Source organism: Panthera uncia, chromosome B4 (genome assembly GCF_023721935.1).
Source record: "Panthera uncia isolate 11264 chromosome B4, Puncia_PCG_1.0, whole genome shotgun sequence".
NCBI lineage: Eukaryota > Metazoa > Chordata > Mammalia > Carnivora > Felidae > Panthera > Panthera uncia.
This window is the reverse complement of record NC_064809.1, coordinates 119,300,453-119,325,195: the sequence shown is the minus strand read 5'-3', so window position 1 is coordinate 119,325,195 and position 24,743 is coordinate 119,300,453. Positions and strand designations below refer to the sequence as shown.

The 24,743-nt window shown below is 40.5% G+C and overlaps 1 protein-coding gene across 1 annotated transcript; it reads right to left on the bottom strand.

The window, feature by feature from the left end:
• Positions 1 to 1,040: 1,040 nt before the first annotated feature.
• Positions 1,041 to 22,354, bottom strand: DRAM1 (DNA damage regulated autophagy modulator 1). The gene is made up of 8 exons (XM_049626716.1): positions 22,292 to 22,354; positions 20,776 to 20,890; positions 18,686 to 18,828; positions 12,333 to 12,510; positions 8,033 to 8,091; positions 3,935 to 4,027; positions 3,150 to 3,351; positions 1,041 to 1,311 (listed from the first exon to the last, which is right to left on the bottom strand). The coding sequence occupies exons 1-7, from the start codon at positions 22,352 to 22,354 to the stop codon at positions 3,307 to 3,309; spliced, it is 696 nt and encodes a 231-aa protein (XP_049482673.1). The 3' UTR covers positions 1,041 to 1,311; positions 3,150 to 3,306.
• Positions 22,355 to 24,743: the final 2,389 nt, after the last annotated feature.

Here is a 24,743-nt window from a genome sequence, read left to right as displayed (position 1 = left end):
GCCTGGAGCCTGTTTCCGATTCTGTGTCTCCCTCTCTCTCTGCCCCTCCCCCGTTCACGCTCTGTCTCTCTCTGTCCCAAAAATAAATAAAAAAACGTTGAAAAAAAAAAAATAAAAACACAAAAAGCTTGAAAATATATAACTTTGAAGTTAACTGAAAGCCTGTTTATTACCTAAGTGGCTGATGTTTACTTTTTTTTTTAACCTGAAAAGGTTGTCAGTGAGTATAATTTGCTTTACTTGGAAACAAGTTGTCGTGTGGTACCACCCAAGACATCTGGTGTGGGGGTTTGGGGGAAAGCTTTAATTCCATGACGGAATCTACTGCTTTGTGTCTGTCCCAGATCCATTTCCCGTTCCTTTCTTCTGAAAAACAACTTTCACCCACCATCAGCCCAGCATCTCAGACAGAGTTGACCTGTCCGGAGGTGGACAGGTGACTCAAGGCTGACTAATCAGAGCATCATACTTCCCTGAGCTGGGCATGGGCATGTGACCCAAGCCAGCCAGTCAGAGATAATGAGCTTTAACTCCCAGGCTTTTGATGGAACTATTGAGAAGTCTTCTCTTTCTGCTGGACAGGTTGTAGGCCTGGAGCTTCTAGAAGCCATCTCACTTCCACCAGAGGAAAACCTGCCTGAGAATGATGTCAATAGAGAGAAAAAGCAGAGCTGCAAGAGGGAGAGAAGAAATGGAGTTCTGGTGCCACTTTCAGACCAGCCATCCCTAAAGCCAGCTGTACCCATGGACTTCTCAGTCACTTGAGTCAACAGATGCCCCTTTCTTCCTCAACAAATTTGAGTTGGATTTCTGGCACCATCAACTCTAAGAGTCCAGACTGATAAGAACTTCTGATACTGTTTGAGTCTCTACAAAGATGAACCACTGTGCCCACATGCAAAGCTGTAAGAATTAAGAAAACATAGAGTTTAAATTCTACCTCTATAGAGTCCAAGTGGAGCTAGAATTGTTCCCTGGATACACACACTTCATGGTAGTACCTAGTCAACATGTTATAACTGAACAGAAACACAAATTACTAAAATAAAGAAATATTTCATTTTATTCTACTCTTTCAGCCAAGAGGGCCAAGGAAATGCAAAGTCATGGAAATTAGAAATAATACCATAAATGTGGATGAGACCAGCTTTAGGGGTTTCAGGGAACCAGCAGAATGTGATTGTCTGGAGTGATTTTTGGCGTTCTCAGTTTGGCAAGCCAGGTGTACCGTTTTGTCTATCCCATGTAACAATTTTGGTGGTAACTGTCCAGGTTGAAGAGAGTTGGCATAGGGTCGTGAAGCCCAAACAACTGAAATGTTTACAGTACACAAAGCAAAACAGTCAACATTACTGAGTGATACAGACCATTTGTTTATCACTTAACTAGTAAACCAGTGTAAATCTCACTATGCAGCACTACAAATACCCCTAGTCATTCCTTCACTTGTTCACTCATTCATTCATTCATGCATTCATGAGTATTTACTGAGCACCTGCTGTGTACCAGGAGGCACCCTGGTAAACGCCTGATTTACAAAGATAAAGATCAAGGCACATACTCTGCCAATCTATCTCACGGAGAGATACGGACATGAAGAATAATAATGCATCATGAGAAGTGCAGATAAGAAAAGTCTGTTCAAAGTGAGTCCCACCTGAGGACTCATTCTCCTACAGGTTTCACGGCACAGGAATGTATCTTCAAGATAATGAATGCTTGCCAGAGCTTCAGTCAGTCTTTCAGTTCCAGTGTTACTATGGGGACCCACAGCATCACGACAAGTTGTAACAGACTCAGACATGGTTATCAGGTTCTCACTGCTGAATACAGGCAACACAGTTTGTTGTTGCTGAGGTGGCCGACTGCTTCATTCACTCGGTATTTATTGAAGAGCCATGATGTGTTCACCGCTCCCGGATTCCCTCCCAGGCTGTCCAAGTTCTGGCCCTGGCAAATGAACTCAAGGTCTGGACCCACTTGGCCTGATGGAGGTTTGTGGTCTGGAGGGTCTTTGAAGGAAGGCCTTCTCTTCAGTTTTCAAACCTAAGCCTTAACATGTCAAGGCCCGCTTCTTGTTCTGGAATGATTTGCTTTTCATTTGTCATTTGTGATCTGGGTGAGAAGGTGGAGTGTGTAGGTCGTGTCGGTCTTAACAAAGGACCAGGTTCACAGTTCGTGAGGTATGCAAACATCCAGCTACAGGCATAAAAAGAAGGATCAAATAAACTGCACCCTCTACCTTCTCCCGTCTCCTCTCTCAGACCTACATTCTCTTCCACAGGTTTACTGCCATGAAATAAATTCGAGAGGTGACTTTCAGCTTCTGAGTCAGACTATATATCAATTTATGCCAGTTACAACAAAGGGTGGTTTTACAAATGGCCTTTTTGATGCTTTTCATAGCTTGGCTTTTGTGGAGGGTTCGTATTAACCAAAGGTCTTCCCACAATCCATCTCTTCCACAAACGGTCCCTGAGATACTTTCCATCCTTGCTCATCCAGCAAGGACAACGATCCAGAATCCAACGAGGCTTTCTTGTCAGGTGCTTGTTTCCATTTTCTGGTTGTTCTAAGGTTTTTCTAATCTGCCTTGCTGAATTCATCCCACCTGGAATTAGGCCCACTATGGCATGCCAGTCAGCAGCAAGGGTAAACACTGTGGCTCTGTGGGCAGGGAGGCCCATGGGGGACGGAATTTAAAACCTGAGGTCTTCTGTGTTCACTTAGAGTTAATGTGCATAGAGATAGTAAGGCCTTTCAGCAGAAGCATTTTGCTTAGTTCACATAAAAATCAGAGTATCCTTGATAGTGTTAATTTGTTAACTAAATCATTACGATCATTATAAATCAAATTTTGTTAAGTGTTCTCGTGATATAAAATTAGACAGTTCATGCTCTAAAAATAAAAATTTTAAATGAATATGCCCTGATTTTACTTCTTAGTGAATTCCTTATTTAGTGTATTTGCACCAATCACACACAAAGAAAACAAAACAGAATCTGTGCAAAAACAAGAGCTGTCCATTTTCTGTAACAACTTATCTTCTCTGTAATGAATTTGTTAATACAAAAAAGTGTCTACTTAGAAAATTATAAAAACATTGCTACGATGTCACAAATGCTCTACACTCACTATGAAAACATACCTTTGGAAATAGTACAACTATCGGGAATTCTTAACGAAATTCAAGTCCCGGACGTACTGCAGATGCGTTCCACACAGGGCAGCATTAAGACCCTCCTCTGTACCACTTCCAGAAATTGCCTGCGACTTTCACTGAGTGACATATAATTCTTCTTTCTTCAAATATCATCATTGATTTCCGTGGATATCCTTAGGGTGACACTCTATTAAAGACAGAAGAAAAGGGCTTCAAAGGAGGTACATTGGTGCCAGCTATGGACTCCCAACAGCTTTGCCCCACCCCTTCGGAGATGACCTCACTATGGTTTCTGCAGAGTTCGAGTTGGGTCTTAAAGAGTTTTCTTGGCTTTCTTCTATATCCTTTCAGCTAAGAATTCACTTGTTTCAAAATGTAAGATCTTCCCTGTTGTCAAACCTGATAAGGTCCTACCTTCTCTCTACCTTGGGAACATTTTCCACAACAAATTTTTGTTTATTAAATGGACATATTTCCTATTATTCGGAACTAGTAAATGAGGCCTTCAAAAAGCTAATAACCAGGATATCTGACTATAGGCATCTAGTGGCAGAGGACATATGAGAATTTCATTGTTGGGAGAGCTGTTAAAGATGCTTCCCTTAATATTTACATGTTTTTCAAACACGTAAGGGTAAAAAGACAGATAGTGCTTTCTTAATTTTTTAAAATTTTTAAATTTTTATTTTTTTAGTGTAAGAAATGTTCTATGGATTTCTCCTAATCCTAATTGTCAGCAATTTATAACATTTGAACTGGTAAATACCTACCTGGAAATCGTGGATGAATGTTAGGAAGTAGAAAATAAAACCAAAGGCCACTGTCCATTCACAGATTGCACTCACTACGTGATATATATAATCCTAATAGCAACAATAAAGAAACAGAATTTAGCCTAAATACCTTCACCATACTGTATGTATTGAAATACAACGCTGGTCAGACCAAATGAAAACCTTGTCTGATGAGCATAAATCAACCCCTTGAGAAAAGGCAGTGAAAGGCCAGGGAGATGAACACCTGCCCAGTGAGGGCACCTGCCCAATGAGAATGTGAATGCAATTATCCCAAAAGTTCTTGGGGCTCTCGTACACTCTGGTTTTATGACCTAGTCTGTACAATTCAAAAGGCAGAATAAGGGCCACAAAATGGCTGAGAAACACATTTGGACTCAAGGGAAGAAAGAACTTTCCATTCAAGGCATGACTTGCTCTCCCACTGCTAAGGAATCCCAAAGTTCAAAGGCATGCCTAAAAACATCTATCTAGTCAGCCTTTGGGCCCTTGTTAAAACAGAATGAGCTCTCGCACCTGGAGGAGACTGGCTGTCACCACTTGGTGTTATATTTCCTGTTACTATACAAAATGTCCGTTTAGAACCTAATTCTGCTTAACACTGTAAGGTAAACACAGCCACAAAGTGCAGGCTAATGAGACATCTACACGTTAACTATCTTATTGGGGGCAGGGATGAAAGAATGGAAGGCTTTAATTGGGGGTTTCTCCTATGTGGGCCAGAGAATTAATAAAAATAAATGGAACTGATGATTGCAAAAAGAGAGGGAAGACTGAGAGCCCACTCCTCATCGGCTCAATTCCGTTTTCCTCAAATAGGAAACTGTGACTCCAGTGTTGCTTTGAGAGATTCAGAAGAAAGCCTGTGTTTGTGTGTTTGTGTATGTGATCTCTCCTGATTTTTAAATGCAGTAAATTACTTTAAAAGCATTTTTAGGGGCACCTGGGTGGCTCAGTCCGTCAAGCGTCTGACTTCGGCTCAGGTCATGATCTCACGATTCGGGAGTTCTAGCTCCATGTCGGGCTCTGTGCTGACAGTGCTTCAGAGCCTGCTTGGGATTCTCTCTCTCTTGCTCTCTCTGACCCTCCTCTGTCCCCCGCCACCAACTCTCAAAATAAATAAACTTTTTTTTTTTTTAATGAGACAATGATATTATAAGGGTGCCTGGGTGGCTCAGTTGGTTAAGCATCCAATTTCAGCTCAGGTCATAATACTGAAGCCCACAAATTCGAGCCCCACATTGGGCTCTGTGCTGACAGCTCAGAGCCTGGAGCCTGCTTCAGATTCTGTCTCCCTCTCTTTCTGCCCCTCCCCCACTCAGGCTCCATCTGTCTCTCAAAAATAAGTAAGCAGTAAGCATTAAAAAGAAATTTTTAAAAAATAATAAAATAAAATGAGACAATGATTTTATAATTCTTACACTCCCTACCAAGTAAGTCAATGCACAGGAATGTGCTATAAAGTTCCCAAGCTCTCCACAGAAGTCTAGGGAAGTACCTAAGTGATTATCCCATTCAGTGAATTAATGCAAAGGGTTTTGTGTGCATTCCTTGATATTGGGAACAGAAAGCAACACAAGCATAGCATGGTAATTTATGGAGTGAACAAAAATGTGGTACTTTTCATATTTTTAAGATAGAAGTCGAAATAAAAAACAATTTTCAACTGCCTGGGGGATATATATACTCTGATGAATCCTTCCCAGCAGCTGGTTTGTTTGATTTGTGGTGAAATGCCTCCCCCCAGTGGCTGAATGGTAAAAATACACCTGAAGCTGCTTGGCTGTGAGGTCTGGCTTTCAGAAGGGACTTTCTTAAAACTTGTGTCTGGATCATTCTTTTCCTCCCCATCTTCAGTCTCTCTGTTGTCTCTTGCAGGCTTCCTCACATGACCCAGTCCTCTGTTGTGGAAAATCCACTGATCCCACTGGCCCTCTAGCCACCATCTTATTTCTCCCTTTCCTCACACCTCCAAACACTAGACTGATGAATGAATGAACCATCCCTCTCACCATTTCTTTAACCTCCTGCAATTGGCTTCTGATACCAACATTTTACTGAAACTGTCTTTTGAAAAACATTGGTAACTCCCCTGGTCCTTGAAAAACAAACTGCCATTCTCCCACTAACTCTCCTCTCCTGGGCATCATTCGTTCCCTATGTGGCATCTAGATGAGCCACCACTATGAGTAGCCAATGGCATGAGTCCATCTCAACTCCAAACCTTCAATTCCAGGTGTTCTGACATTTGGGCTGGAAATTACCAGTCCCTCTACCCTGTTCCCTGATGGTTCCCAGTTGCCCACCCCCCCCCAGTCTATTCCCTCACAATAACTGGACATTTCTCTTTAATGTTTCACTACAGCCTCAGATTCAACAATTCTAAAACCAAACCACCCAGTCCCCGCCTGCCCCCGGCCATGGAATCATTTATTCCTGTTCAGGACCCTATTTCTCTCTGTTTATGGGGACAGATTCTTTGCTTTCCCCAAGATAACACTTGGAAGTCTTCTTTGATTCATGTCCTTCTATTCTCATTTGTCACGTGCCACTACCCATTAAATATTTCCCCATATTACTTCCACCCTAGGCTAATTTTTTTATTTCCTTTTTTTTTTACTTTATTTATTTATTTTGAGAGAGAGAGAGGGAGAGAGAGAGAGAGAGTGTGTGTGTGTGTGTGTGTGTGCGCGCGCACGCACATGAGCAGGAGAGGGGCGGAGAGAGAGGAAAAGAGAATCCCAAGCAGACTCCAGAGCTGTCAGCATAGAGCCCTACGTGGGGCTTGGTCTCACAACTGTCAGCTGAAATCAAGAGTCAGATGCTTAACCAATTAAGTGAGCCACCCAGATGCCCCTCTTTTCATTCCATTTTTAAAAGTTTTAAATTTTCATTTCTGTATGGTTAATATATAGTGTTATATTAATCTCAGGTGTACAATGTAATGATTCAACATTTCCATATATTATTCAGTCCTCATCATGATTAGTGTACTCTTAATCCCCTTCACCTATTTCATCCATTCCTCTACCCACCTCCCCTCTGCTAATCATCTGTTTATCCTCTATAGTTAAAAGTCTGTTTCTTGGTTTGTCTCTCTCTTTTTTCCCTTTGCTCATTTGTTTTTTAAATGCCACATATGAGGGAAGTCATATGGTATTTGTCTTTCTCTGACTTACTTCACTTAGTATATACTCTCTGGCTCCATCCATGTTGTTGTAAATAGCAAGATTTCATTCTTTTCATGGCTGAGTAATATTTCATTGTGTATATATTCCACATCTTCTTTATCCATTTATTTACCAATGGGTATTTGGACCACTTCCATAATTTAGCTATTGTAAATAATGTAGTAAACATAGGGGTGCATCTATCCTTTTGAATTAGAATTTTTGTATTTTTTGGGTAAATACCCAGTAGCATGATTACTGGATCATATGGTACTTCTATTTTTAACTTTTTGAGGAACCTTCATCGTGCTTTCCACAGTGGCTGCACCAGTTTGCATTCCCACCAACAGTGCATGAGGGTCCCTTTCTTTTCACATCCTCCTTAACATTTGTTTCGTGTGTTTTTTTATTTTAGCCATTCTGACAGGTGTCAGAACGAGGTGATATCTCATTGTGGTTTTGATTTTCATTTCCCTGACAATGAGTGCTGCTGAGTCCCCTAGGCAAATCTTGATTTGAAAGCTAGAGAACTGCCTTCTTCCTGCCACCTTAACTCCGGGCTCTCTCCTCATCCATTCATCCCAGGGTTGCTTCTGACTAATACCTCCCTGCTAATCTTTCCACGTACTTGCCTATTCAAAAACTTTGCGTTAACTCCCCTCCTTGCAAATATAGCCCTGACCACATTTATTTTCCACTCCATCCTGAAACAAACTACTCTCCATGCTGGAGCTGATCTCATCCTCTCTGCTTAACATTCTCTGCTTCTTCTGCCCTCCATACACCTTAATTCATACTGACCCCCTGCCCTACCTCTTTTGATTAGGAAATTCAATTAGGAATTCAAAATTTTGAAAATAATCCCAGGAACCACGTTCAACAATCATACTGAGTTAAATTTTACCTTTTCTTTTGGATTCCATTCCAGTTTGGTTATAGAAATTAGTGAAGCACAGGCGATCACTAAAAAAAGGAGATTGTTAAGGAAAGTCCAGAAAAAAACCAGGTCTTTGAATGTTAAGACTATTCTGCTAATAATCATCACACAGGGTCAAAATATTAATACCAACATTTCTGTAATCAAACCAGTTATATCAGCTTCTTATAATCTCAACCCTTAAATTAGACTGTGATGGAAATACAGTCATTCCTTAGCAATACCTTTTCAGTTACGTATAGTAAAATTTAATTTGTGGCTACATTATGCCCCACTCTGCTTTTTAAATTTTGTCAAAATGACTGACACAGCCATCCAGATGGGTTCTTTTTGAATACTCTTCCCCTAAAATACTACTTTCCCTAAATAAAAGTATTGAATAAAAATACTCTTTCCCTAAAATACTATTTTCAAGACAACAGCTTTAAGGGAAGATTAACATTTCAAGGTACAAAAGCACCACAAACTACCAAGGTTCATCTACAAAAACAAGGTAAAGATTCAAACTCCTGTCTTTAAAAAACAGACTTTTCCCATCAAGTAATCGGGTATAAGCAGAGCCCTTCCTTCCTGGCCCAAAGGGTGTACAAATCAAAGAGATAATGCCCTACCTCTGACCTTAGGAGATACCCTGAGAGGCCAGTCAAACAGTGCCCAGGACTGAGGCCAGAGCCTCCGTTGACTGTCTGCACAAAGGCGGGGACAGCCATTCTGATGGAGCTTAGAAGGCAAAAGGGAAGGCTAGAGATGAGATGCTCTTAAAATGCTTTTGCAAACAGACGAATTCAAAGCTTAGAGTCAATGCCAAGTTTAGAACTTCCTCTGAATACAGAGTCAGCATCTCCTCTCCCTGCCCTCCCCACCCCCCAATATTTTGCAATTCTTAACACTTCTCGGTTTCTCAAAGTAAAAGGAGTAGAAAGCATAGAAGATTCTCTGATCATGTCATTACCATATCTGTTTCTAATAGTTTAAAAATCTCTTAATTCTTTGTTCTTGAGTCCTATCTTCTGTGCATCAGGTACCATGCTGGTGGGGAGGAAGGGGGAGACAGAGAAAACTCTGGAAAAACAAACTTGGTGTCAGCTCTTGGAAACATCACAGCCTTGTCGGACGAAGCCCAGGGAATGTGCTGCATTAAGACAGAAAAGAACAGGGCACAGTGATGACTAGGAGGGAAAACGATGAGTTCAGAGTGGAATGGGGTGTGAGGGGTCAGGAAAGGCTTCACTGAGTTGAGCCTAATCTGAGTTGAGGCTTGAGGAGCTCTCTAGAGCAGCGTCACCCCAGAAATTAATGCCAGCCACATGCGTAATTTAAAATATTCTACTATAGTAGCCACAGTAAAAAACAAACAAACAAACAACAACAACAACAAAAAACCTAAAAAGAACCAAATGAGGGGGTGTCTGGCTGGCTCAGTCAGTAGAGCATGTGACTCTTGATCTCGGGGTTGTGAGATCAAGCCCCCTGTTGGGTGTAGAGATTACTTAAAAATAAAATCTTAGGGGCGTCTGGGTGGCTGTAGGTTGAACATCTGACTCTTGATTTTGGCTCAGGTCATAATCCCAGGATCATGGGATTGAACCCCACGTTGGATACCGTGCTGAGTGTGGAACCTGCTTAAGATTCTCCCATTCTCGGATAAAGAAAATGTGGTATAAAGAAAATGTGGTATATATATATATATATATATATATATATATACACATACATACACACACAATGGAGTATTACTCGGCAATCAAAAAGAATGAAATTTTGCCATTTGCAACTACGTGGATGGAACTGGAGGGTATTATGCTAAGTGAAATTAGTCAGAGAAAGACAAAAATCATATGACTTCACTCATATGAGGACTTTAAGAGACAAAACAGATGAACATAAGGGAAGGGAAACAAAAATAATATAAAAACAGGGAGGGGAACAAAACAGAAGAGACTCTTAAATATGGGGAACAAAAAGAGGGTTACTGGAGGGGTTGTGGGAGGGGAGGATGGGCTAAATGGGTAAGGGGAATTAAGGAATCTACTCCTGAAATCATTGCTTCACTATATGCTAACTAATTTGGATGTAAATTTTAAAAAATAAAAAATGAAGTTAAAAAAAAAAAATTCTCCTATTCTCTCCCCCTGCCCCTCCCCCACTTGAGGATGCACTCTCTCCAAAATAAAAAAATTAAAAAATAAATAAAAATAAATCTTAATACATAAATAAAACCAAATGAAATTAATTTTAATAATATATCTTATCTAACTCAATATATCAAAAATGGTATCATTTCAACATGCAATAATATAAAGAAGTAATGTGATGTATTTTATATTCTCCTTTTCTTTCTTCTTAAATCTTTGAAATCAGTGTGGTTTTTACACTTACTGCACATTTCCATGTGGACCAGCCACATTTCAAGCGCTCAGTAGCCTCGTGTAGCTAGTGGCTACCATACTGGACAGCTAGGCTCTAGAAAACAAGGTGGAGGAAGATACTCCATCCAGGTAGAAGAGAATGGGTGAAAGCTGAGAACAGAAAGCAGGCAAGTCCAGAAGAAACAATGTAAAATGAGGTGTCAAATTATGGGTCTCAAGAAAAGGAACCTGGGCTTTATGCTGTTAGTGATTTTGTGAAGGTTTTGAAAGCTTTAGAAGCCAGGTGCAAGATGGATAGTCTCACAGGAAGGGCTTAGAAGCAAGATCCTAGCAACCAGCCTCACTCTCTGTTTCAGTTTCTTCAGTAGTCAAATGATGGTGCTTCACAGAAATACTGTAGTAAGGAGAGACAAGGGCATTTCAAAGATGCTTTGAAATCTTTGTAAAGAAATATAAATACCTTGCTAATGTTTAAGACAAAAGAACTCTTCATATGGATGAATTCATTCAAGTTAATTTAATACAGGGACATGATCTGTTTCTGTGGGAAAGCTGTCCCTTGGCATGGCTCATTGGAGCTGCCTAAAAATGGGAACTATTTGTGTGTGAAACTCTGATGGCTGAAAGCCTTATTCTGCTAAAATTCTCTCTAATTTTACCATCTAGAGATGTGTCTCAAAAGTTGGAAGCAAGGAAGGAACTTTGGTTTTAACACTACAAACACTTCTATATACTTTACAACTAACACAAGCTAAAAGTAGTTATATTTGAAGACAAACATGAGTGTCTTCAATCCATAAATAGAACAAAGAATTGAGAAGGAACCATCTCTGGAACAAGGGTCTGTATTTTGTTTAAATTTCTCAACACTAGGATTTGCTTCCTCTGTACTTAGAAATTTTGTAATCAAAAATTTCCTTCCCTAAGATGAAAAAAACAAAACGAAACCCAAAATCATACTTAGACTGTACATTTTGTATAGCTTCGATTTTAAAGGAGAATCACAGAACTTAATATTTAGAAGCACATGGTGCATTTTTACTCAAGCTTGCCCACTTTATACAACTCAGTCCAGACTAACAAAGTTTCCACTAATTAAATAGTTTTCTATTTTTCTACAATCTGACAGGAATCAACATTTTTTGATGCCTCTGCAGTTTTCTCTGATAGGACTACAGACAGTATTTTAAAAGATGGGGAATTTTCCACCTCTTAAAGACACAGCTTTCTTTTTTTTTTTTTTCTGTTAAATAGCTCTAGAAAGAAAGAGAGAAAGATCAAGCTCTCATTCCCTCTAAATCAGAATGCATAAGCATAAAAATTCAGATTTTCTTTTCACATTGTGGAATACGAAAATGGAATGAGATTTCATTTTGAAACTGGCATCAGTGATAACAAGAGAAGGCTAAATGTATTTCGAGTGATTTAGAAATAAATGATAGAGAGCTTTCTAAAACCTCTTAACATGGATGAGTAAGTCAGACCATCTAATGAATCACCTATGTGCAGGGTGAGGGCAGAGTACAGCCCCTTGGGACTTCACAGGGCTATTACTTTAAGTACAATATCAATATTTGGTGTCTTTGACCAAGCACTACAAAGAAAAAATAAATATTTTCACATGGCTTATGAAATTTTCCCTGTTGGGAGGAAAGGAAACAGACTAAAGTGTTTGGACATGTTGCCATTCTCCCTGCACACCGTTCCCCTCAAAGATTCTTTTGAAATAACAACACAATGTGGAAATATTTTCTTAATGATTTACACTTTTCCTCCAGCTGTTCTTCTGAAGCATGTGGAAACGGGGCTGTTAATTTTTCCTTTTTTTTCATACCTTTTTGGGGGCGAGGGAGAAGGGTTAAGCTTTCGAAGACACTGACAAATGTGCAAAAGGATACTGGGGACCACAGCTGCACAGGAAACGGCAGAGATGGCCATCCGCACGTGGCACGTGGAGAGGCTGTTCCACTGGGGACACGATTTGTAAGAGATGACGGACTGCAGGAGTGTGTAGACCACACCACAGACAAAAGCCAAGAGGGCACCGCCGTCATGGACCAGGGGGACAGCTAACTCCTGGAGAGAGAGTCACAAACAGGTGTTACTCCACGTGAGTCCGCGTGCAGTAGGCCCACGCACCCACCCACGCTGGTCCACTCAAAGCCACAGATGCACCCACCACTCCTTGGAAAGTGCGACTGCCTGCAGAAGACTACCAAGAGAAAAGCCTTCCAGACCCTGCAGTAAATGCCCTTAGTTGTTCCACAGCAAACGTGGGCATGCTGGACAGGGACAAAGTGATATCTACCTTCGAGGGGGGGAGAGTTGAATATGGTGGGCTCTGGAGTCTGGCAGAACTGGATAAAAAAATTTCAACTCTGCCACTGGGTTCTGTGACCTTAGTTTATAACCTCAGTCTCGGGGCGCCTGGGTGGCTCAGTCGGTTAAGCGGCCGACTTCAGCTCAGGTCACGATCTCGCGGTCCGTGAGTTCGAGCCCCGTGTCAGGCTCTGGGCTGATGGCTCAGAGCCTGGAGCCTGCTTCCGATACTGTGTCTCCCTCTCTCTCTGCCCCTCCCCCGTTCATGCTCTGTCTCTGTCTCAAAAATACATAAAATGTTAAAAAAAAATTTTTATAACCTCAGTCTCTGTATCTGTAAAATAGGCATAATAATTTCTGCCTTGCAGGTTTGCAGTGAAAATTATATGATGAATTTCATTTAACAGCATGTAACTGGTTCCGTGAAGGTACCAAGGGTGGCTTCGGGTTTTCAAGCTCCCTGCTCCCCAATAGTCTCTTTGTCTCTCCCCACATGCACATGCAAATCTAAGTAAAGACACTGCCCTTGCCATGCCAAGGTAGGTTCAAGTCAAGGCCCTACCCCTACATCCTCTAACCAGCCAATTCAACCAGAAGGCACCCTTACATCCAATCTAGGCAAAGAGTCTGGTATTGATCCCCAACATGCTCATGATAGACCATTCAAGGAGCTCACTTTAGGCTCCTTTTAATTGTGCAACAGGCACAATTATGGTATAACTATGATATTGGGTTGAACAACAGAGTCTCTGGTTGAACTTGAAGATGTGAGCTTTGCAAAGGGGGAAGTGAAAGTATTGTCCAAGAGGGCCTGGTTTGGGCCCCAGAGGGCCTGGTTTGGGCCCCAGACTCGTGCTGCCCCCCCCCCCCCCGTCCACACCCTGTCCCTCCCAGACTTTTCTTTGACCTGGATCACCCAGGCTTCCCCAGAACCACGGTGTTCTTCATCTGTTCAAAAATAAACTGATATCAAATCTTTATTCTCCACATGGGAAAAGAAGATTAAAAAAAGAAAAACCAGGGGTGCCTGGGTGGCTCAGTCAGTTAAGCGTCTGACTTCGCTCAGGTCATGATCTCGCAGTTTGTGAGTTCAAGCCCCACATCGGGCTCTGTGCTGACAGCTCAGAGCCTGGAGCCTGCTTCAGATTCTGTGTCTCCCTCTCTTTCTATCCCTCCCCTTGCTCATGCTCTGTCTCAAAAGCAAACATTAAAAAAAAATTTTTTTAAGAAAAAAAAAAAAAGAAAAACCACTTTCAAATTTATTTGCTAGGGAAATTTATTTCCTGGTATCAAACCTTGGAATATAGGGGAAAATCCACAACTTGATTTATGTTATAATAAAATATGGCTGCACTGACATTTTGCAACATGGCCTATCAATTACTCATTTATTAGGTATGGATTTTGTATTCCTAGGATACCTAGCATGGCATACAGATTTAGGAAAGTTATATATAGAAAGTAAAATACATTCTATGCCCTTTAAAAAATTTGTAGACATTTAAGTACTTTAAGAATTAAAAAAAAATCACTGAACTGTACACTTAAAAATGGTTTAGATGGCCAATTATTTTACTACAATGAAAAATAACAATAATTCAAAGAAAATGAAATCACTCTCTTGAATAGATAACTGCATGCTCATGTTCATAGCAGCACTATTTACAATAGGTGAAACATAGAAACAACTTAAGTGTCCCTCAATGGATGAATGGATAATTAAAATGTGATACACACACACCAATTACTATTAAGCCATAAAGAAGAAAGAAGTATTGCCATTTATGACAACATGGGTGGATACTGAGGGTATTATGCTAAGTGAAATAAGTCAGACAGAGAAAGACAAATACTGTGTGATCTCACTTATATGTGGAATCTTAAAAAAGTTAAAAGCTGAACTCTTTGATACAGAAAACAGATTGATGGTTGCCAGAGATGGGGGGGTGGAGGTGGAGAAAAGGGGGTCAAAACATAGAAAATTCCAGATATAGGGCCTGAGGATGTCATGTACAGCATGGTGAGCATAGTTAACAGTGCTGTACTGTATATTCGAAAGTTGCTAAGAGAGTAAATCTTTTTTTTTTTTTTTTTGCTAAGAGAGTAAATCTTAAGAGTTGTCATCACAAGAAAAAAATTGTAACTATGTGAGGCAATGTATGTTGATGAACTTATAGTGATCATTTTGCAATATATACATATATCAAATCACTATGTTATCCACCTTAGACTAATACAAGGTTATATGTCAATGATACCTCAGTAAATCTGGGGAAAAAACAATATTAAACCAAAATATAATAATAATAAAAGAATGAAGACAAACAGATCCTCTCCTCCCCCCCTTGAATGTTAGGCACATTAGGACAAGGGAAAACAAAAGGCAAGATGTCCACTGCTAATGAGTCCTTTTAAGGAATAATCTGAGAATCCTGATGCTTTCCACTGTCTACTTTCTTTTTTGCTAAGTAAATCAACATCCTGAACTTAAATACTCTGTTTCCTCCAATTACACTATCAGGGAATTCGCTTCTTAAACCCTGTCCAATTCAACAGATCCTTTAGGATCTTAATCTGCAAACTTCATGGGCCCTCAAAAACCCCCACATTAACCCTGACATTACTGGGTCAAAAGGTCCTTGACTCTGCAGGGGTCGTATGTGGGATGTGCTTTTTCCGCTGTGGAGTACACACTCTCGCATCAAAGGTCTTTTAGAAGCAAAATGATTCTCAGATGAGGCATGAATTGTGGATAGAAGCTAAAATAAAAACCCAGCACCCTTTTTCGACCTCTTTTTTGAAACTCTCTTATTAATTTAAAAAAGTAAAAAATAGAGGTGCGCCCGGGTGGCTCAGTTGGTTAAGTGTCTGACTTCGGCTCAGGTCATCATCTCACAGTTCGTGAGTTTGAGCCCCATGTCAAGCTCTGTGCTGACAGCTCAGAGTCTGGAGCCTTCTTTGGATTCTGAGTCTCCCTCTCTCTCTGCCCGTCCCTTACTCACACTCTGTCTCTCTCTCAAAAAATGAGTTAACATTTACAATAAATAAATAAACATTTAAAACAATAAAAGATAGTAAAAATAGAGAAAACTAGAAAGTTGAAAGGGTTAAACCTTGGAAAACAACTTTTCCAAAAAGGAAATTTCTGGAAGGAAAGTAAAGCATTGAGAGAGATTGGTGAGGACACACCAAAAAGTTGCTATTCTGCCTACCAGCTCAGGACAGAGAGCTCTGGGAACTTGTGATGAATACAATTTACTCCTACGCAAGCAAATCCCCCAGAGATAGCCAGTGCTCTCCTGCCCGCACACCTCCAATTCCTCTGGAAGGAACAGCTCAGGTTGGCATGCTGAAAATGAATTACAGGATATAAAACAAGGAAGTTGTAAAGATATATTTATGGGAACAATGACAAGGCAAACACTCTGCTCTCAGGAAAGCTTAAGATTCTATTTCTGGTTTTTGTGAAGATGTAATCACTTCATAGAAACCCTAAAGAGAACCACAAGTTCAATTATCTGACATCTAAGTTTTCTTTCTAAAGTCTGCCTTTCTGGTTTAAAACTTGATGGCTGTGGTGCTTATACCATGAGTTATTTGGAGAATAAAGCGATAGGATATCATCTAGTGCCTACTATTCCCCACCGAATAATTCATATCCAACAATCTACTAACGATTATATCATTCCAAATCTTCCCTTCACCCCCCATTTTAATTTTGCTTCCCATCATGCTTTCTGGTACTAGGGATGTGAATTGTGTACATGCTTTCACTCTCAGAGATTTACCCATTCTGGCAATGGAGTTAACTCTTTCCCATAGGCTCTAGACAGACTGCTTCAATTCAAAGTGCACTTCTGCCTTTCGGTGCTCAGACAATCCTGGGCAAGTATTAACCCCTCTGGGCCACCATTTCTCCACTGGCAAATGAGGAAAATGCTACTACCTGTATTCTGAGGTCATTACTAGCATGATAGGAGTACTGGATGTTTTCATAAATTCTATCATATAGAAAATTTTCAATAAATGTCGTCATGAAAAGGGGCACCTGAGTGGCTCAGGTGGTTAAGCGTCTGACTCTTGGTTTCAGCTCAGGTCATGATCTCATGGTTTTGTGAGTTTGGGTCCCATGTGGGGCTATGCCGTGGGGGCATAGAACCTGCTTGGGATTCTCTCTCCCTCTCTCTGCCCTCCCTGCTCACGCTGTCTCTGTCTCTCTCAAAATAAATAAACTTAAAAAATTAAAAAAAAATTGTCACGAAAAACCAAACGCATACAAGCATAAAATATAAAGCAAGAGTCTCCACCATGTGACCAATGTCACCTGCAATCATGTATAGCAGCCCTTGTCTTATTTTGCCATAAAGGGACAAGAGGGGTAGCAAAGTAAATGGAGCCAGAAACAAATGTATTCACACAATTCCTTCAATGAAGCCCTCTACACTTGCTCTGGGGAGGCTACAAACCTGCCTCTCACCTTTCTACCTACCTTTCAATGTTAATACGGAAACAACAAATACGTCCAAAAATGGATTTATAATGTCCAAAAATGAAAACTCGTCAGCCCTGAGGCTTGGGAGACCATCCCTGCCCCACAGGGTGTCCTGGAGATACTATGCAATATAAGGAAGGGTGTTTGCCACCTCACCCTTCACAACACAGCACCAACTTTCCTGGAGCACTTTATTCTGTCCCCTGATCGACAGATGGCATCCCCCATGTGCAGTGCAAAGAAAGTGATTTATGAGGCCATGTGGTGCAGGTGAGACAGAGGACTCTCTGACAACTGTCTGACTTCATGCAGGAGGGGGCATTAGCAAATGGATGGGAAGCAGATGGTACAGGTGGAGGCCCGAGGTTATTACCCTCGCAGACCCATAGCAGGTGCAACGGCCCTGTACTGCAGCTTCTGGGCACGGACGTGTACTTTAGCAGCTGGCTGGCAGCCAAGGTTGACACCTTTTTGTGAATATCAGCATCACACAAGATCGGCCCACTTCTGGTGGGAAAAAAGTTAAAGGAGTCCTCCTGGGCAGAAGCAAGTCTTCCTGGAGTAACTTCTTTTGTGCCGCCACAAAGAAACAACAGGGCCAGAGGGAACCCAACCACCTCGGTGTTAGCCTCTAATGATGGCCGGGGGCTGCCACATACGGCCTGCTGGTTACTCTGCAACATCTCATGGGACCCTTTACAATAACCCTAGGACACGATACTATTATAACTAGTACGATTTTGAAATACAACACATTTTTTAAAAATATTAAATACTGTCTCCTTGGACAAATAGCTCACATGCCTTCCTGAAAGAGACCTTGGGATGAACAGGTATCTACAAGTTAGAATAAAGCAAGTAGGGTTTTTTTCAAATACTCAACACAGTAGGAATCTATCAAGCAGACTTCACAGAAGTCACCATATAAGTTCATTTGCTCCATGTTTTGGCTCCATAATGAATGAGCTGAGTAACCCTGAGCATATGATTTCACCTTCATGTACCTATATCCTCACCTGCAAAGGGAAGAGATCAGGAGCTGCTCTGTGAACTGGTAAATACACACACACACGCACACACTCATATACACAAATACTTTCACACTCTTTATGAAACTATTACAGTGACTGAAGTCGCTCTCCCCACCCAACAGATCATGTTAGTAACATGAGGCAATGCAGAGTCCGGAACATCATGTGAAACACGCTCTCTCATAGGTGTGCAAACGTGAACCCCACCCTCTCCCAAGCACCAGGCAGGACTGACTTTCAAATGATAAAGATGTGTTTCTAAGAAGCAAACTATCCCCACTTTTACAAACTCATCAACTATTTGAGAACTCTCCTGGCACAAGCATGCCCCTTGTGTTCCTGCTTCTCTACTCCAGACACACACATATTCCATCATCCCCAAGAACAGAAAAAAAACTTCAGGACACACCTGGAAATTGGCTACAATGCCCATTCCGATACATCCCACCAATCCAAGAACTAGCGACACCAGGTTAAAAACAGGCGTGCTGAAATAGCTGGTTTGATTTTGCTTCTCTACTATTTTGTATCTTGTGTACATTGTGGCTGCACCTGAAAAAGAAGGGCACTTTGGTGAATTTTTATTATTTGACCTTTTAGAACGAAAAACACAGGGAAAGTTTTGCATTGTGTTTTTAAAATCTGTATTTCAGTTTCCCAACTGCCGTAGTCTCCCACTCACCCACCCTGTCCTTCCTCACCCCAACTCACTCTCCCCACTGTGTGTATCATCACACACAAACTTGCCTGTTATCTTTTTCACATAAATGCTACTGTGCACATGTTCTGTGACTTACTCTTTTTCACTTGAGATAAGTCACCATGGAGATCTTACCATGTCAGTACAAGTAAGTCTACTTCCACATTTTTAGGGGTCTCATCACGGTATATATTTATTTCATCATTCTCTTACGTTTGACTTCTACATTGTCTCTCTGTTTCTCCTGTTACAAGGAATGCTCAGTGAACAGCCTTGTACACAAGTATTTGGCATGCTTTCAGTGTTTCTGAAAGATGAATTCCTAGAAACAATATTACCGGAACAAAAACCGTGCACAACTGAAATGCCAAGAAGTATCTGCAAATTGCCCCAAGACTGTATGGCAGCGTTTATACTCTCACAGCAGAGTTTGAAAGCAATTTTACAAGTCCTTTTAATGGCTTTTTTAATTGCTACTAACCTGATGAATGAGAATCAGCAACCTGTTGGTTTAAACTGCATCCCTCTGATCATTAGTGAGATTGAGCAACTTTCAGTATGTCTACCGGTCGTCTGCATTTCTTTTTCTAAAAATTGCATTTAAACTTCTTTTATTTTTCTCTTGAGTTCGTCTATTCATTTTTTTTTTAATTTTTTAATGTTTTATTTATTTTTGACTGAGAGAGAGAGACAGAGCATGAACGGGGGAGGGGCAGAGAGAGAGGGAGACACAGAATCCGAAGCAGGCTCCAGGCTCTGAGCTGTCAGCACAGAGCCCGATGCAGGGCTCGAACTCACAGACCACAAGATCAGGACCTGAACCGAAGTCGGACACTCAACCGACTGAGCCACCCAGGCACCCCTTCATTTTTAATTTGTAGTTGCTTTTTAAAAAATGTTTACTGAGAGAGAGAGAGAGAGAGAGAGAGAGAGAGAATCCCAAGCAAGCACCATGCTGTCAGTGCAGATCCCGACGTGGGGCTTGATCCCAGGAACTGTGAGGTCATGACCTGAACCAAAATCAAGAGTCGGACACTCAGCCAACTGAGCCACCCAGGGGCCCCTGCAGTTGCTTTTTAAACATTGTATACATTAGTCTACTGTCTGCTATAAATATTACAAGTTTTCTTCTGGTCTGTCTTTAATTTTGTTTTTGGTTTTTGTTTGTTGGTTGGTTGGTTTGTTTGGTATCCTTCATCAGTTAGAAGTTTTAATTTTTTTTAGAAGTTTTAATTTCTTATCTACTAAATCTATCAATTCTTTCCTGTTTAGCTTCTGGGTTTTGTGTAAGCTTAAAGCATTTCCATCCTCAGGTTTTAAAGGATTTTCCTATAACTTAATTATCTTACAGTGTTGCTTTTCATGGCTAGTTCTTTCATTGCCACTGGTTCTTGTGAATGGTGTGAGGACGGTACAAAGGGTATGTTTTTCCAAAGACCTTACCAATTAATCAAATACCACTTATTGTTACGGAGAGTAATGTTACAATAACATATAATCTCTGGAGCACCTGGGTGGCTCAGTCGGTTGGGGGATAATGATGTGTCAAAGTAGGTTCATCAATTGTAACCAACGTACAACTCTTTTCAGGGATGGTCATAGTGGGGGAGGCCACAGGGTGGGAGGCAAGGCATATATGAGAAATCCCTACCTTTTGCTCAGTTTTGCTGTGAATCTAAAATTGTTCTAAAAAATTGAGTCTGCTAAAAAAATAACAAAAAATTATATACAAACTGTAAATGACACATTTTACTTCACTTGAGACTGTGAATTTTTCATAATAATTATTGCATACTTACCAAGAAATGCAGAGAAGTTTATCATAAATCCAAAAATACCACTTTCTGGAGGTGTTGTTCCTGTATCACTGACAAAGAGAAATTTCTGAATTATTAAAAAGGAATTCTGTTCAGACTATGTAATTGGCAGGTTTTATAGGGTGTTTCTCCTGGGTGTTCAGCCACTTTGAATTCCAAAGACTTGGTCTAATTTTGCTCTAAAGTATTCTCATTTTGGCTCTGAAAAATCTAAAACTCATTTTTCTACCTTGAGAGATTACATTTAATTTTTTCCCATCATGGGGCGCCTGGGTGGCTCAGTCGGTTAAGCGTCCGACTTCGGCTCAGGTCATGATCTCACGGTTTGTGAGTTCGAGCCCCACATCGGGCTCTGTGCTGACAGCTCCGAGCCTGGAGCCTGCTTCGGATTCTGTGTTTCTTCCTCTCTCTGCCTCTCCCCTGCTCATGCTCTGTCTCTCTCTGTCTCTCAATAATAAATAAAAACGGTAAAAAAAATTTTTTTTAAGTAATTTTTTCCGATCATAAAAAGCTAGGAAATACTGGGGCACCTGCATGGCTCAGTTGGTTAAGCATGCAGCTTCAGCTCAGGTCATGATCTTGCAGTTCATGAGTTTGAGCCCTGCATTGAGCTATCTCTTATCAGCACAGAGCCAGCTTTGAATCCTCTCTCTGCCCCTACCCCCTCTCTCTCAAAAATAAATAAATATTTTTTTAAAAAAGCTAGAAAATATTTAAAGTCAATGGTAGTGATGTTTCTCAATAAACTTGATGTGTGTTCATTTTCAATAAGAATTGAATGTGACTATTGGGAAAAAGAAGTCTAAAATCAAGTTTGAAAAATCTACTATCTGGATTGTAACTATACATAAACACATCATGTACATTTTTTTAACAATTTGATTTATCCACAAGAGTTTACACTGCTGAAAACAGAATGGTGGAAAGCTGAGCAATGTCATTGATACCTATTAGAACCTTATGGAAACAATAGGCATCAAGAATATATTAATTGTGATAAAGTATTTCAATAAAAAATAGTTTCTATAAGACATTTTTCTGGTGCAATCAATTAATCAATTAAATAAGCTGGAAAAAAATAATGAGCTGGAAAGTAGTGTTTGATGTGTTCTGTTTTCTATTCATTCATGCCAAAGTTTACATTTTTACATTGTCAAGCTGCTCCCATAAAGCAACAGTTTAAAACTGATGGCAAAAGAGTTCCCAGCATGAAATAATTCATACCAGTTTTAAGTGTTTCCGTGTTTTAAAACAGCTCTGAAATGTAAGTGTTGAAAAACTGATCATGTTGAAAAGGCACACTTCAAATTATTTGAGAAATCCCACAAGAAGCCCACGTGTGCAGAAGGCAGCAGGAATCTAAGTTTTGTGCACACTTAATATTTGGAGAGTATAAAGAGGCTAATACTCCCCCTTACAACAAATACTTCTATTCCTAATGATTTCAATCTCAGTGCCACTTGCACCTTTTAAGAATCTGGAGGGTTTAGAATCTAACGTTGCCATTTAAATAACCATTTTTCTCCCCAAAGGAATGCTGAGGCAGAGAACACTGCACCATGTGTGGGACGTCCCTCTGAGCACGACAACGTGGGTAAGAAAAGGGGACCGAACCTGTAATGGCAAGAAGGCAGAGACAGCTTATACCCTCCGGCAGCACTTTTGCCCAAAGATTAAATCTCATGTAGAAATCAAGCCTTCCGTCCTTGTCCTCAGGATCTAAAGAGGCAGCTTCCAGGTGAGTTATGCAAGAGTACTTGCGATCACAGACCTGAGAGAGTAAGCTGCCGCATGCCGGGAAGACTGCTTACTTGTGAAGAAAGGCAAGGAAATGGAGGAGTGAGGAAGATATTTATGAGGATAGGTAGCTGGTGGGAAGAAGGCGCCCTAACAGGAGATAAGTTGACCAGACTCTGGAACTATCTGTCCACTGACAGCAAACCAAGACATATGTCAAGGGCCCAGATGTGCAATCCACATAACAGCAGACATGTGATCTGAAAGGTCAGAATTTCAAGGTGGTATTTTATTCTTATTCATTTGTACATTTAAAACCATACAGGCAAAATCAAAAGTGCTTTGTAAATAGCCATTCCATATGTATTTGTTGAATGAATGAATGACTATCAGTACTGGCAATAATAATAATAAAAAAAAAAAAAACCCCAAACCTAATAAATACCACGTACTGAGCATTTACTATGGACCAAACATTGTTAGGTGGTTATTATATATCATTTCTTTTTATCCTCAAATCTTGAGGTGAGATTTTATGATTTTTTAAATGTTTATTTTTGAGAGAGACTGTGTAAGCAGGGGAGGGACAGAGAGGGAGACAGAGGATCCAAGCAGGGTCCATGCTGTCAGCACAGAGCCCAATGTGGGGCTTGAACTCACAAACTGTGAGATCATGATGTAAGCTGAAGTCAGATGCTTAACCAATTGAGCCACCCAGGTGACCCGTGAGGTAAGTCTTATTTCAACCCCACTTTACTAAGGAAGAAACTGGTATTAGAGAGGTTACAGAACTTGTTCAAGGTCACAGAGTTATTAAGGAGAGGAATCTATATTCCAATTATTAAACACAAAACAATAGACCCAAAATGGAGTTGCTCATGCTAAGCCCCAAGTCACCAAACTGAGACTTATTTACAGTTTCAGCTCTCCTGGAAATGGAATCTTAAACCAGTCATTCAGGAATCATCTGAACAGCAAGTTGCATAATCTGCCTTATAAGACCCCTGTCTTCCTGTGTAAGGAAAGTAACCTTGCAATAACCAGTTGGCTTCTTGCCCAGTATAACTTCCTTGTTCCTGCTCCCTTCTGTCTATAAAAGTCTTTTATTTGTACAACTCCTCAGAGTTCCGTTTGTTTTTTTTGTTTGTTTGTTTGTTTGTTTGTTTGTTTTTAAGGTAGGTTTCACACCTAGTATGGAGCCCAACTCGGGTCTTGAACTCATGGCCCTGAGATCAAGACCTGAGCTGCAATCAACAGCCGGATAGCTCAACTATCTGAGCCACCAAGGCACCCTCTCAGATCTTCTTTCTGTCTGCTAGATTGGATGCTGCCTGATTCATGAATCCATGAATAAAGTTAATAAGATCTTTAAATTTTTGTTCAGTTAAATTTTGTTTTTAATACAATCCAGATATCTGACTCCTTGACTTCCCTGTCTCCCCTGTGCTCTAAAGCAGGCAAGGAATGAAGAATTTAGAAGGATTGGCAGTGGGGGTAGAGAATGAACACTGGTATGCTGGTAAATGTTTAACAACTTGCTCGGAGGGAGTCTGATTTGTAGCATAGGCCAATTTCCATGGTGTAAATACTGCCAACAAGTCAAAGTTCAAGCTACCAAAATGTAGGTTACTAAACATTGAACTGGGAAGAAATATACACAGTTGGCTCCCAGGAGCACATATCAGCTGGCTCTAGCACACCATGGGAATGAACTACGTTGGTAATGAAAAGAGATCATCATGCCCTTCTTATACACCAGGAAAGTGTAAACTAGGCAAGAACTTGTAATTCCTTAAATACCATAATTGAATTGTAAAACATTTTTGACAAATATTTACTGCCATAATTAATCTGATTTTCTTTCAGGATTACTGAGTCCACAGCACCTACCAGTAGTATGTGAGTATCAATGGGCCTACATTCCTAAACTTCGCACTACGACATAGGCAGTGACCATACTACAAAAACGGGAGCAAAATATTAATGCACCGCATTCATAACCAGTTGTTTGATTAAATGCAACCATCTTTAAATTTTTTTTTTTATTTGGCTCCACAAATAACCATGAAATTTATCTGCTCATGAACAAAATATTTAAGGGACACATACTATGCGTTAGATACAATCTGAGTCACAAATTCCCCAATCTATCAGGTAAGAATGGTCAGTTTGTGATTTATTTCCCTTAAGTGACAAAATGGTACCTAACTACA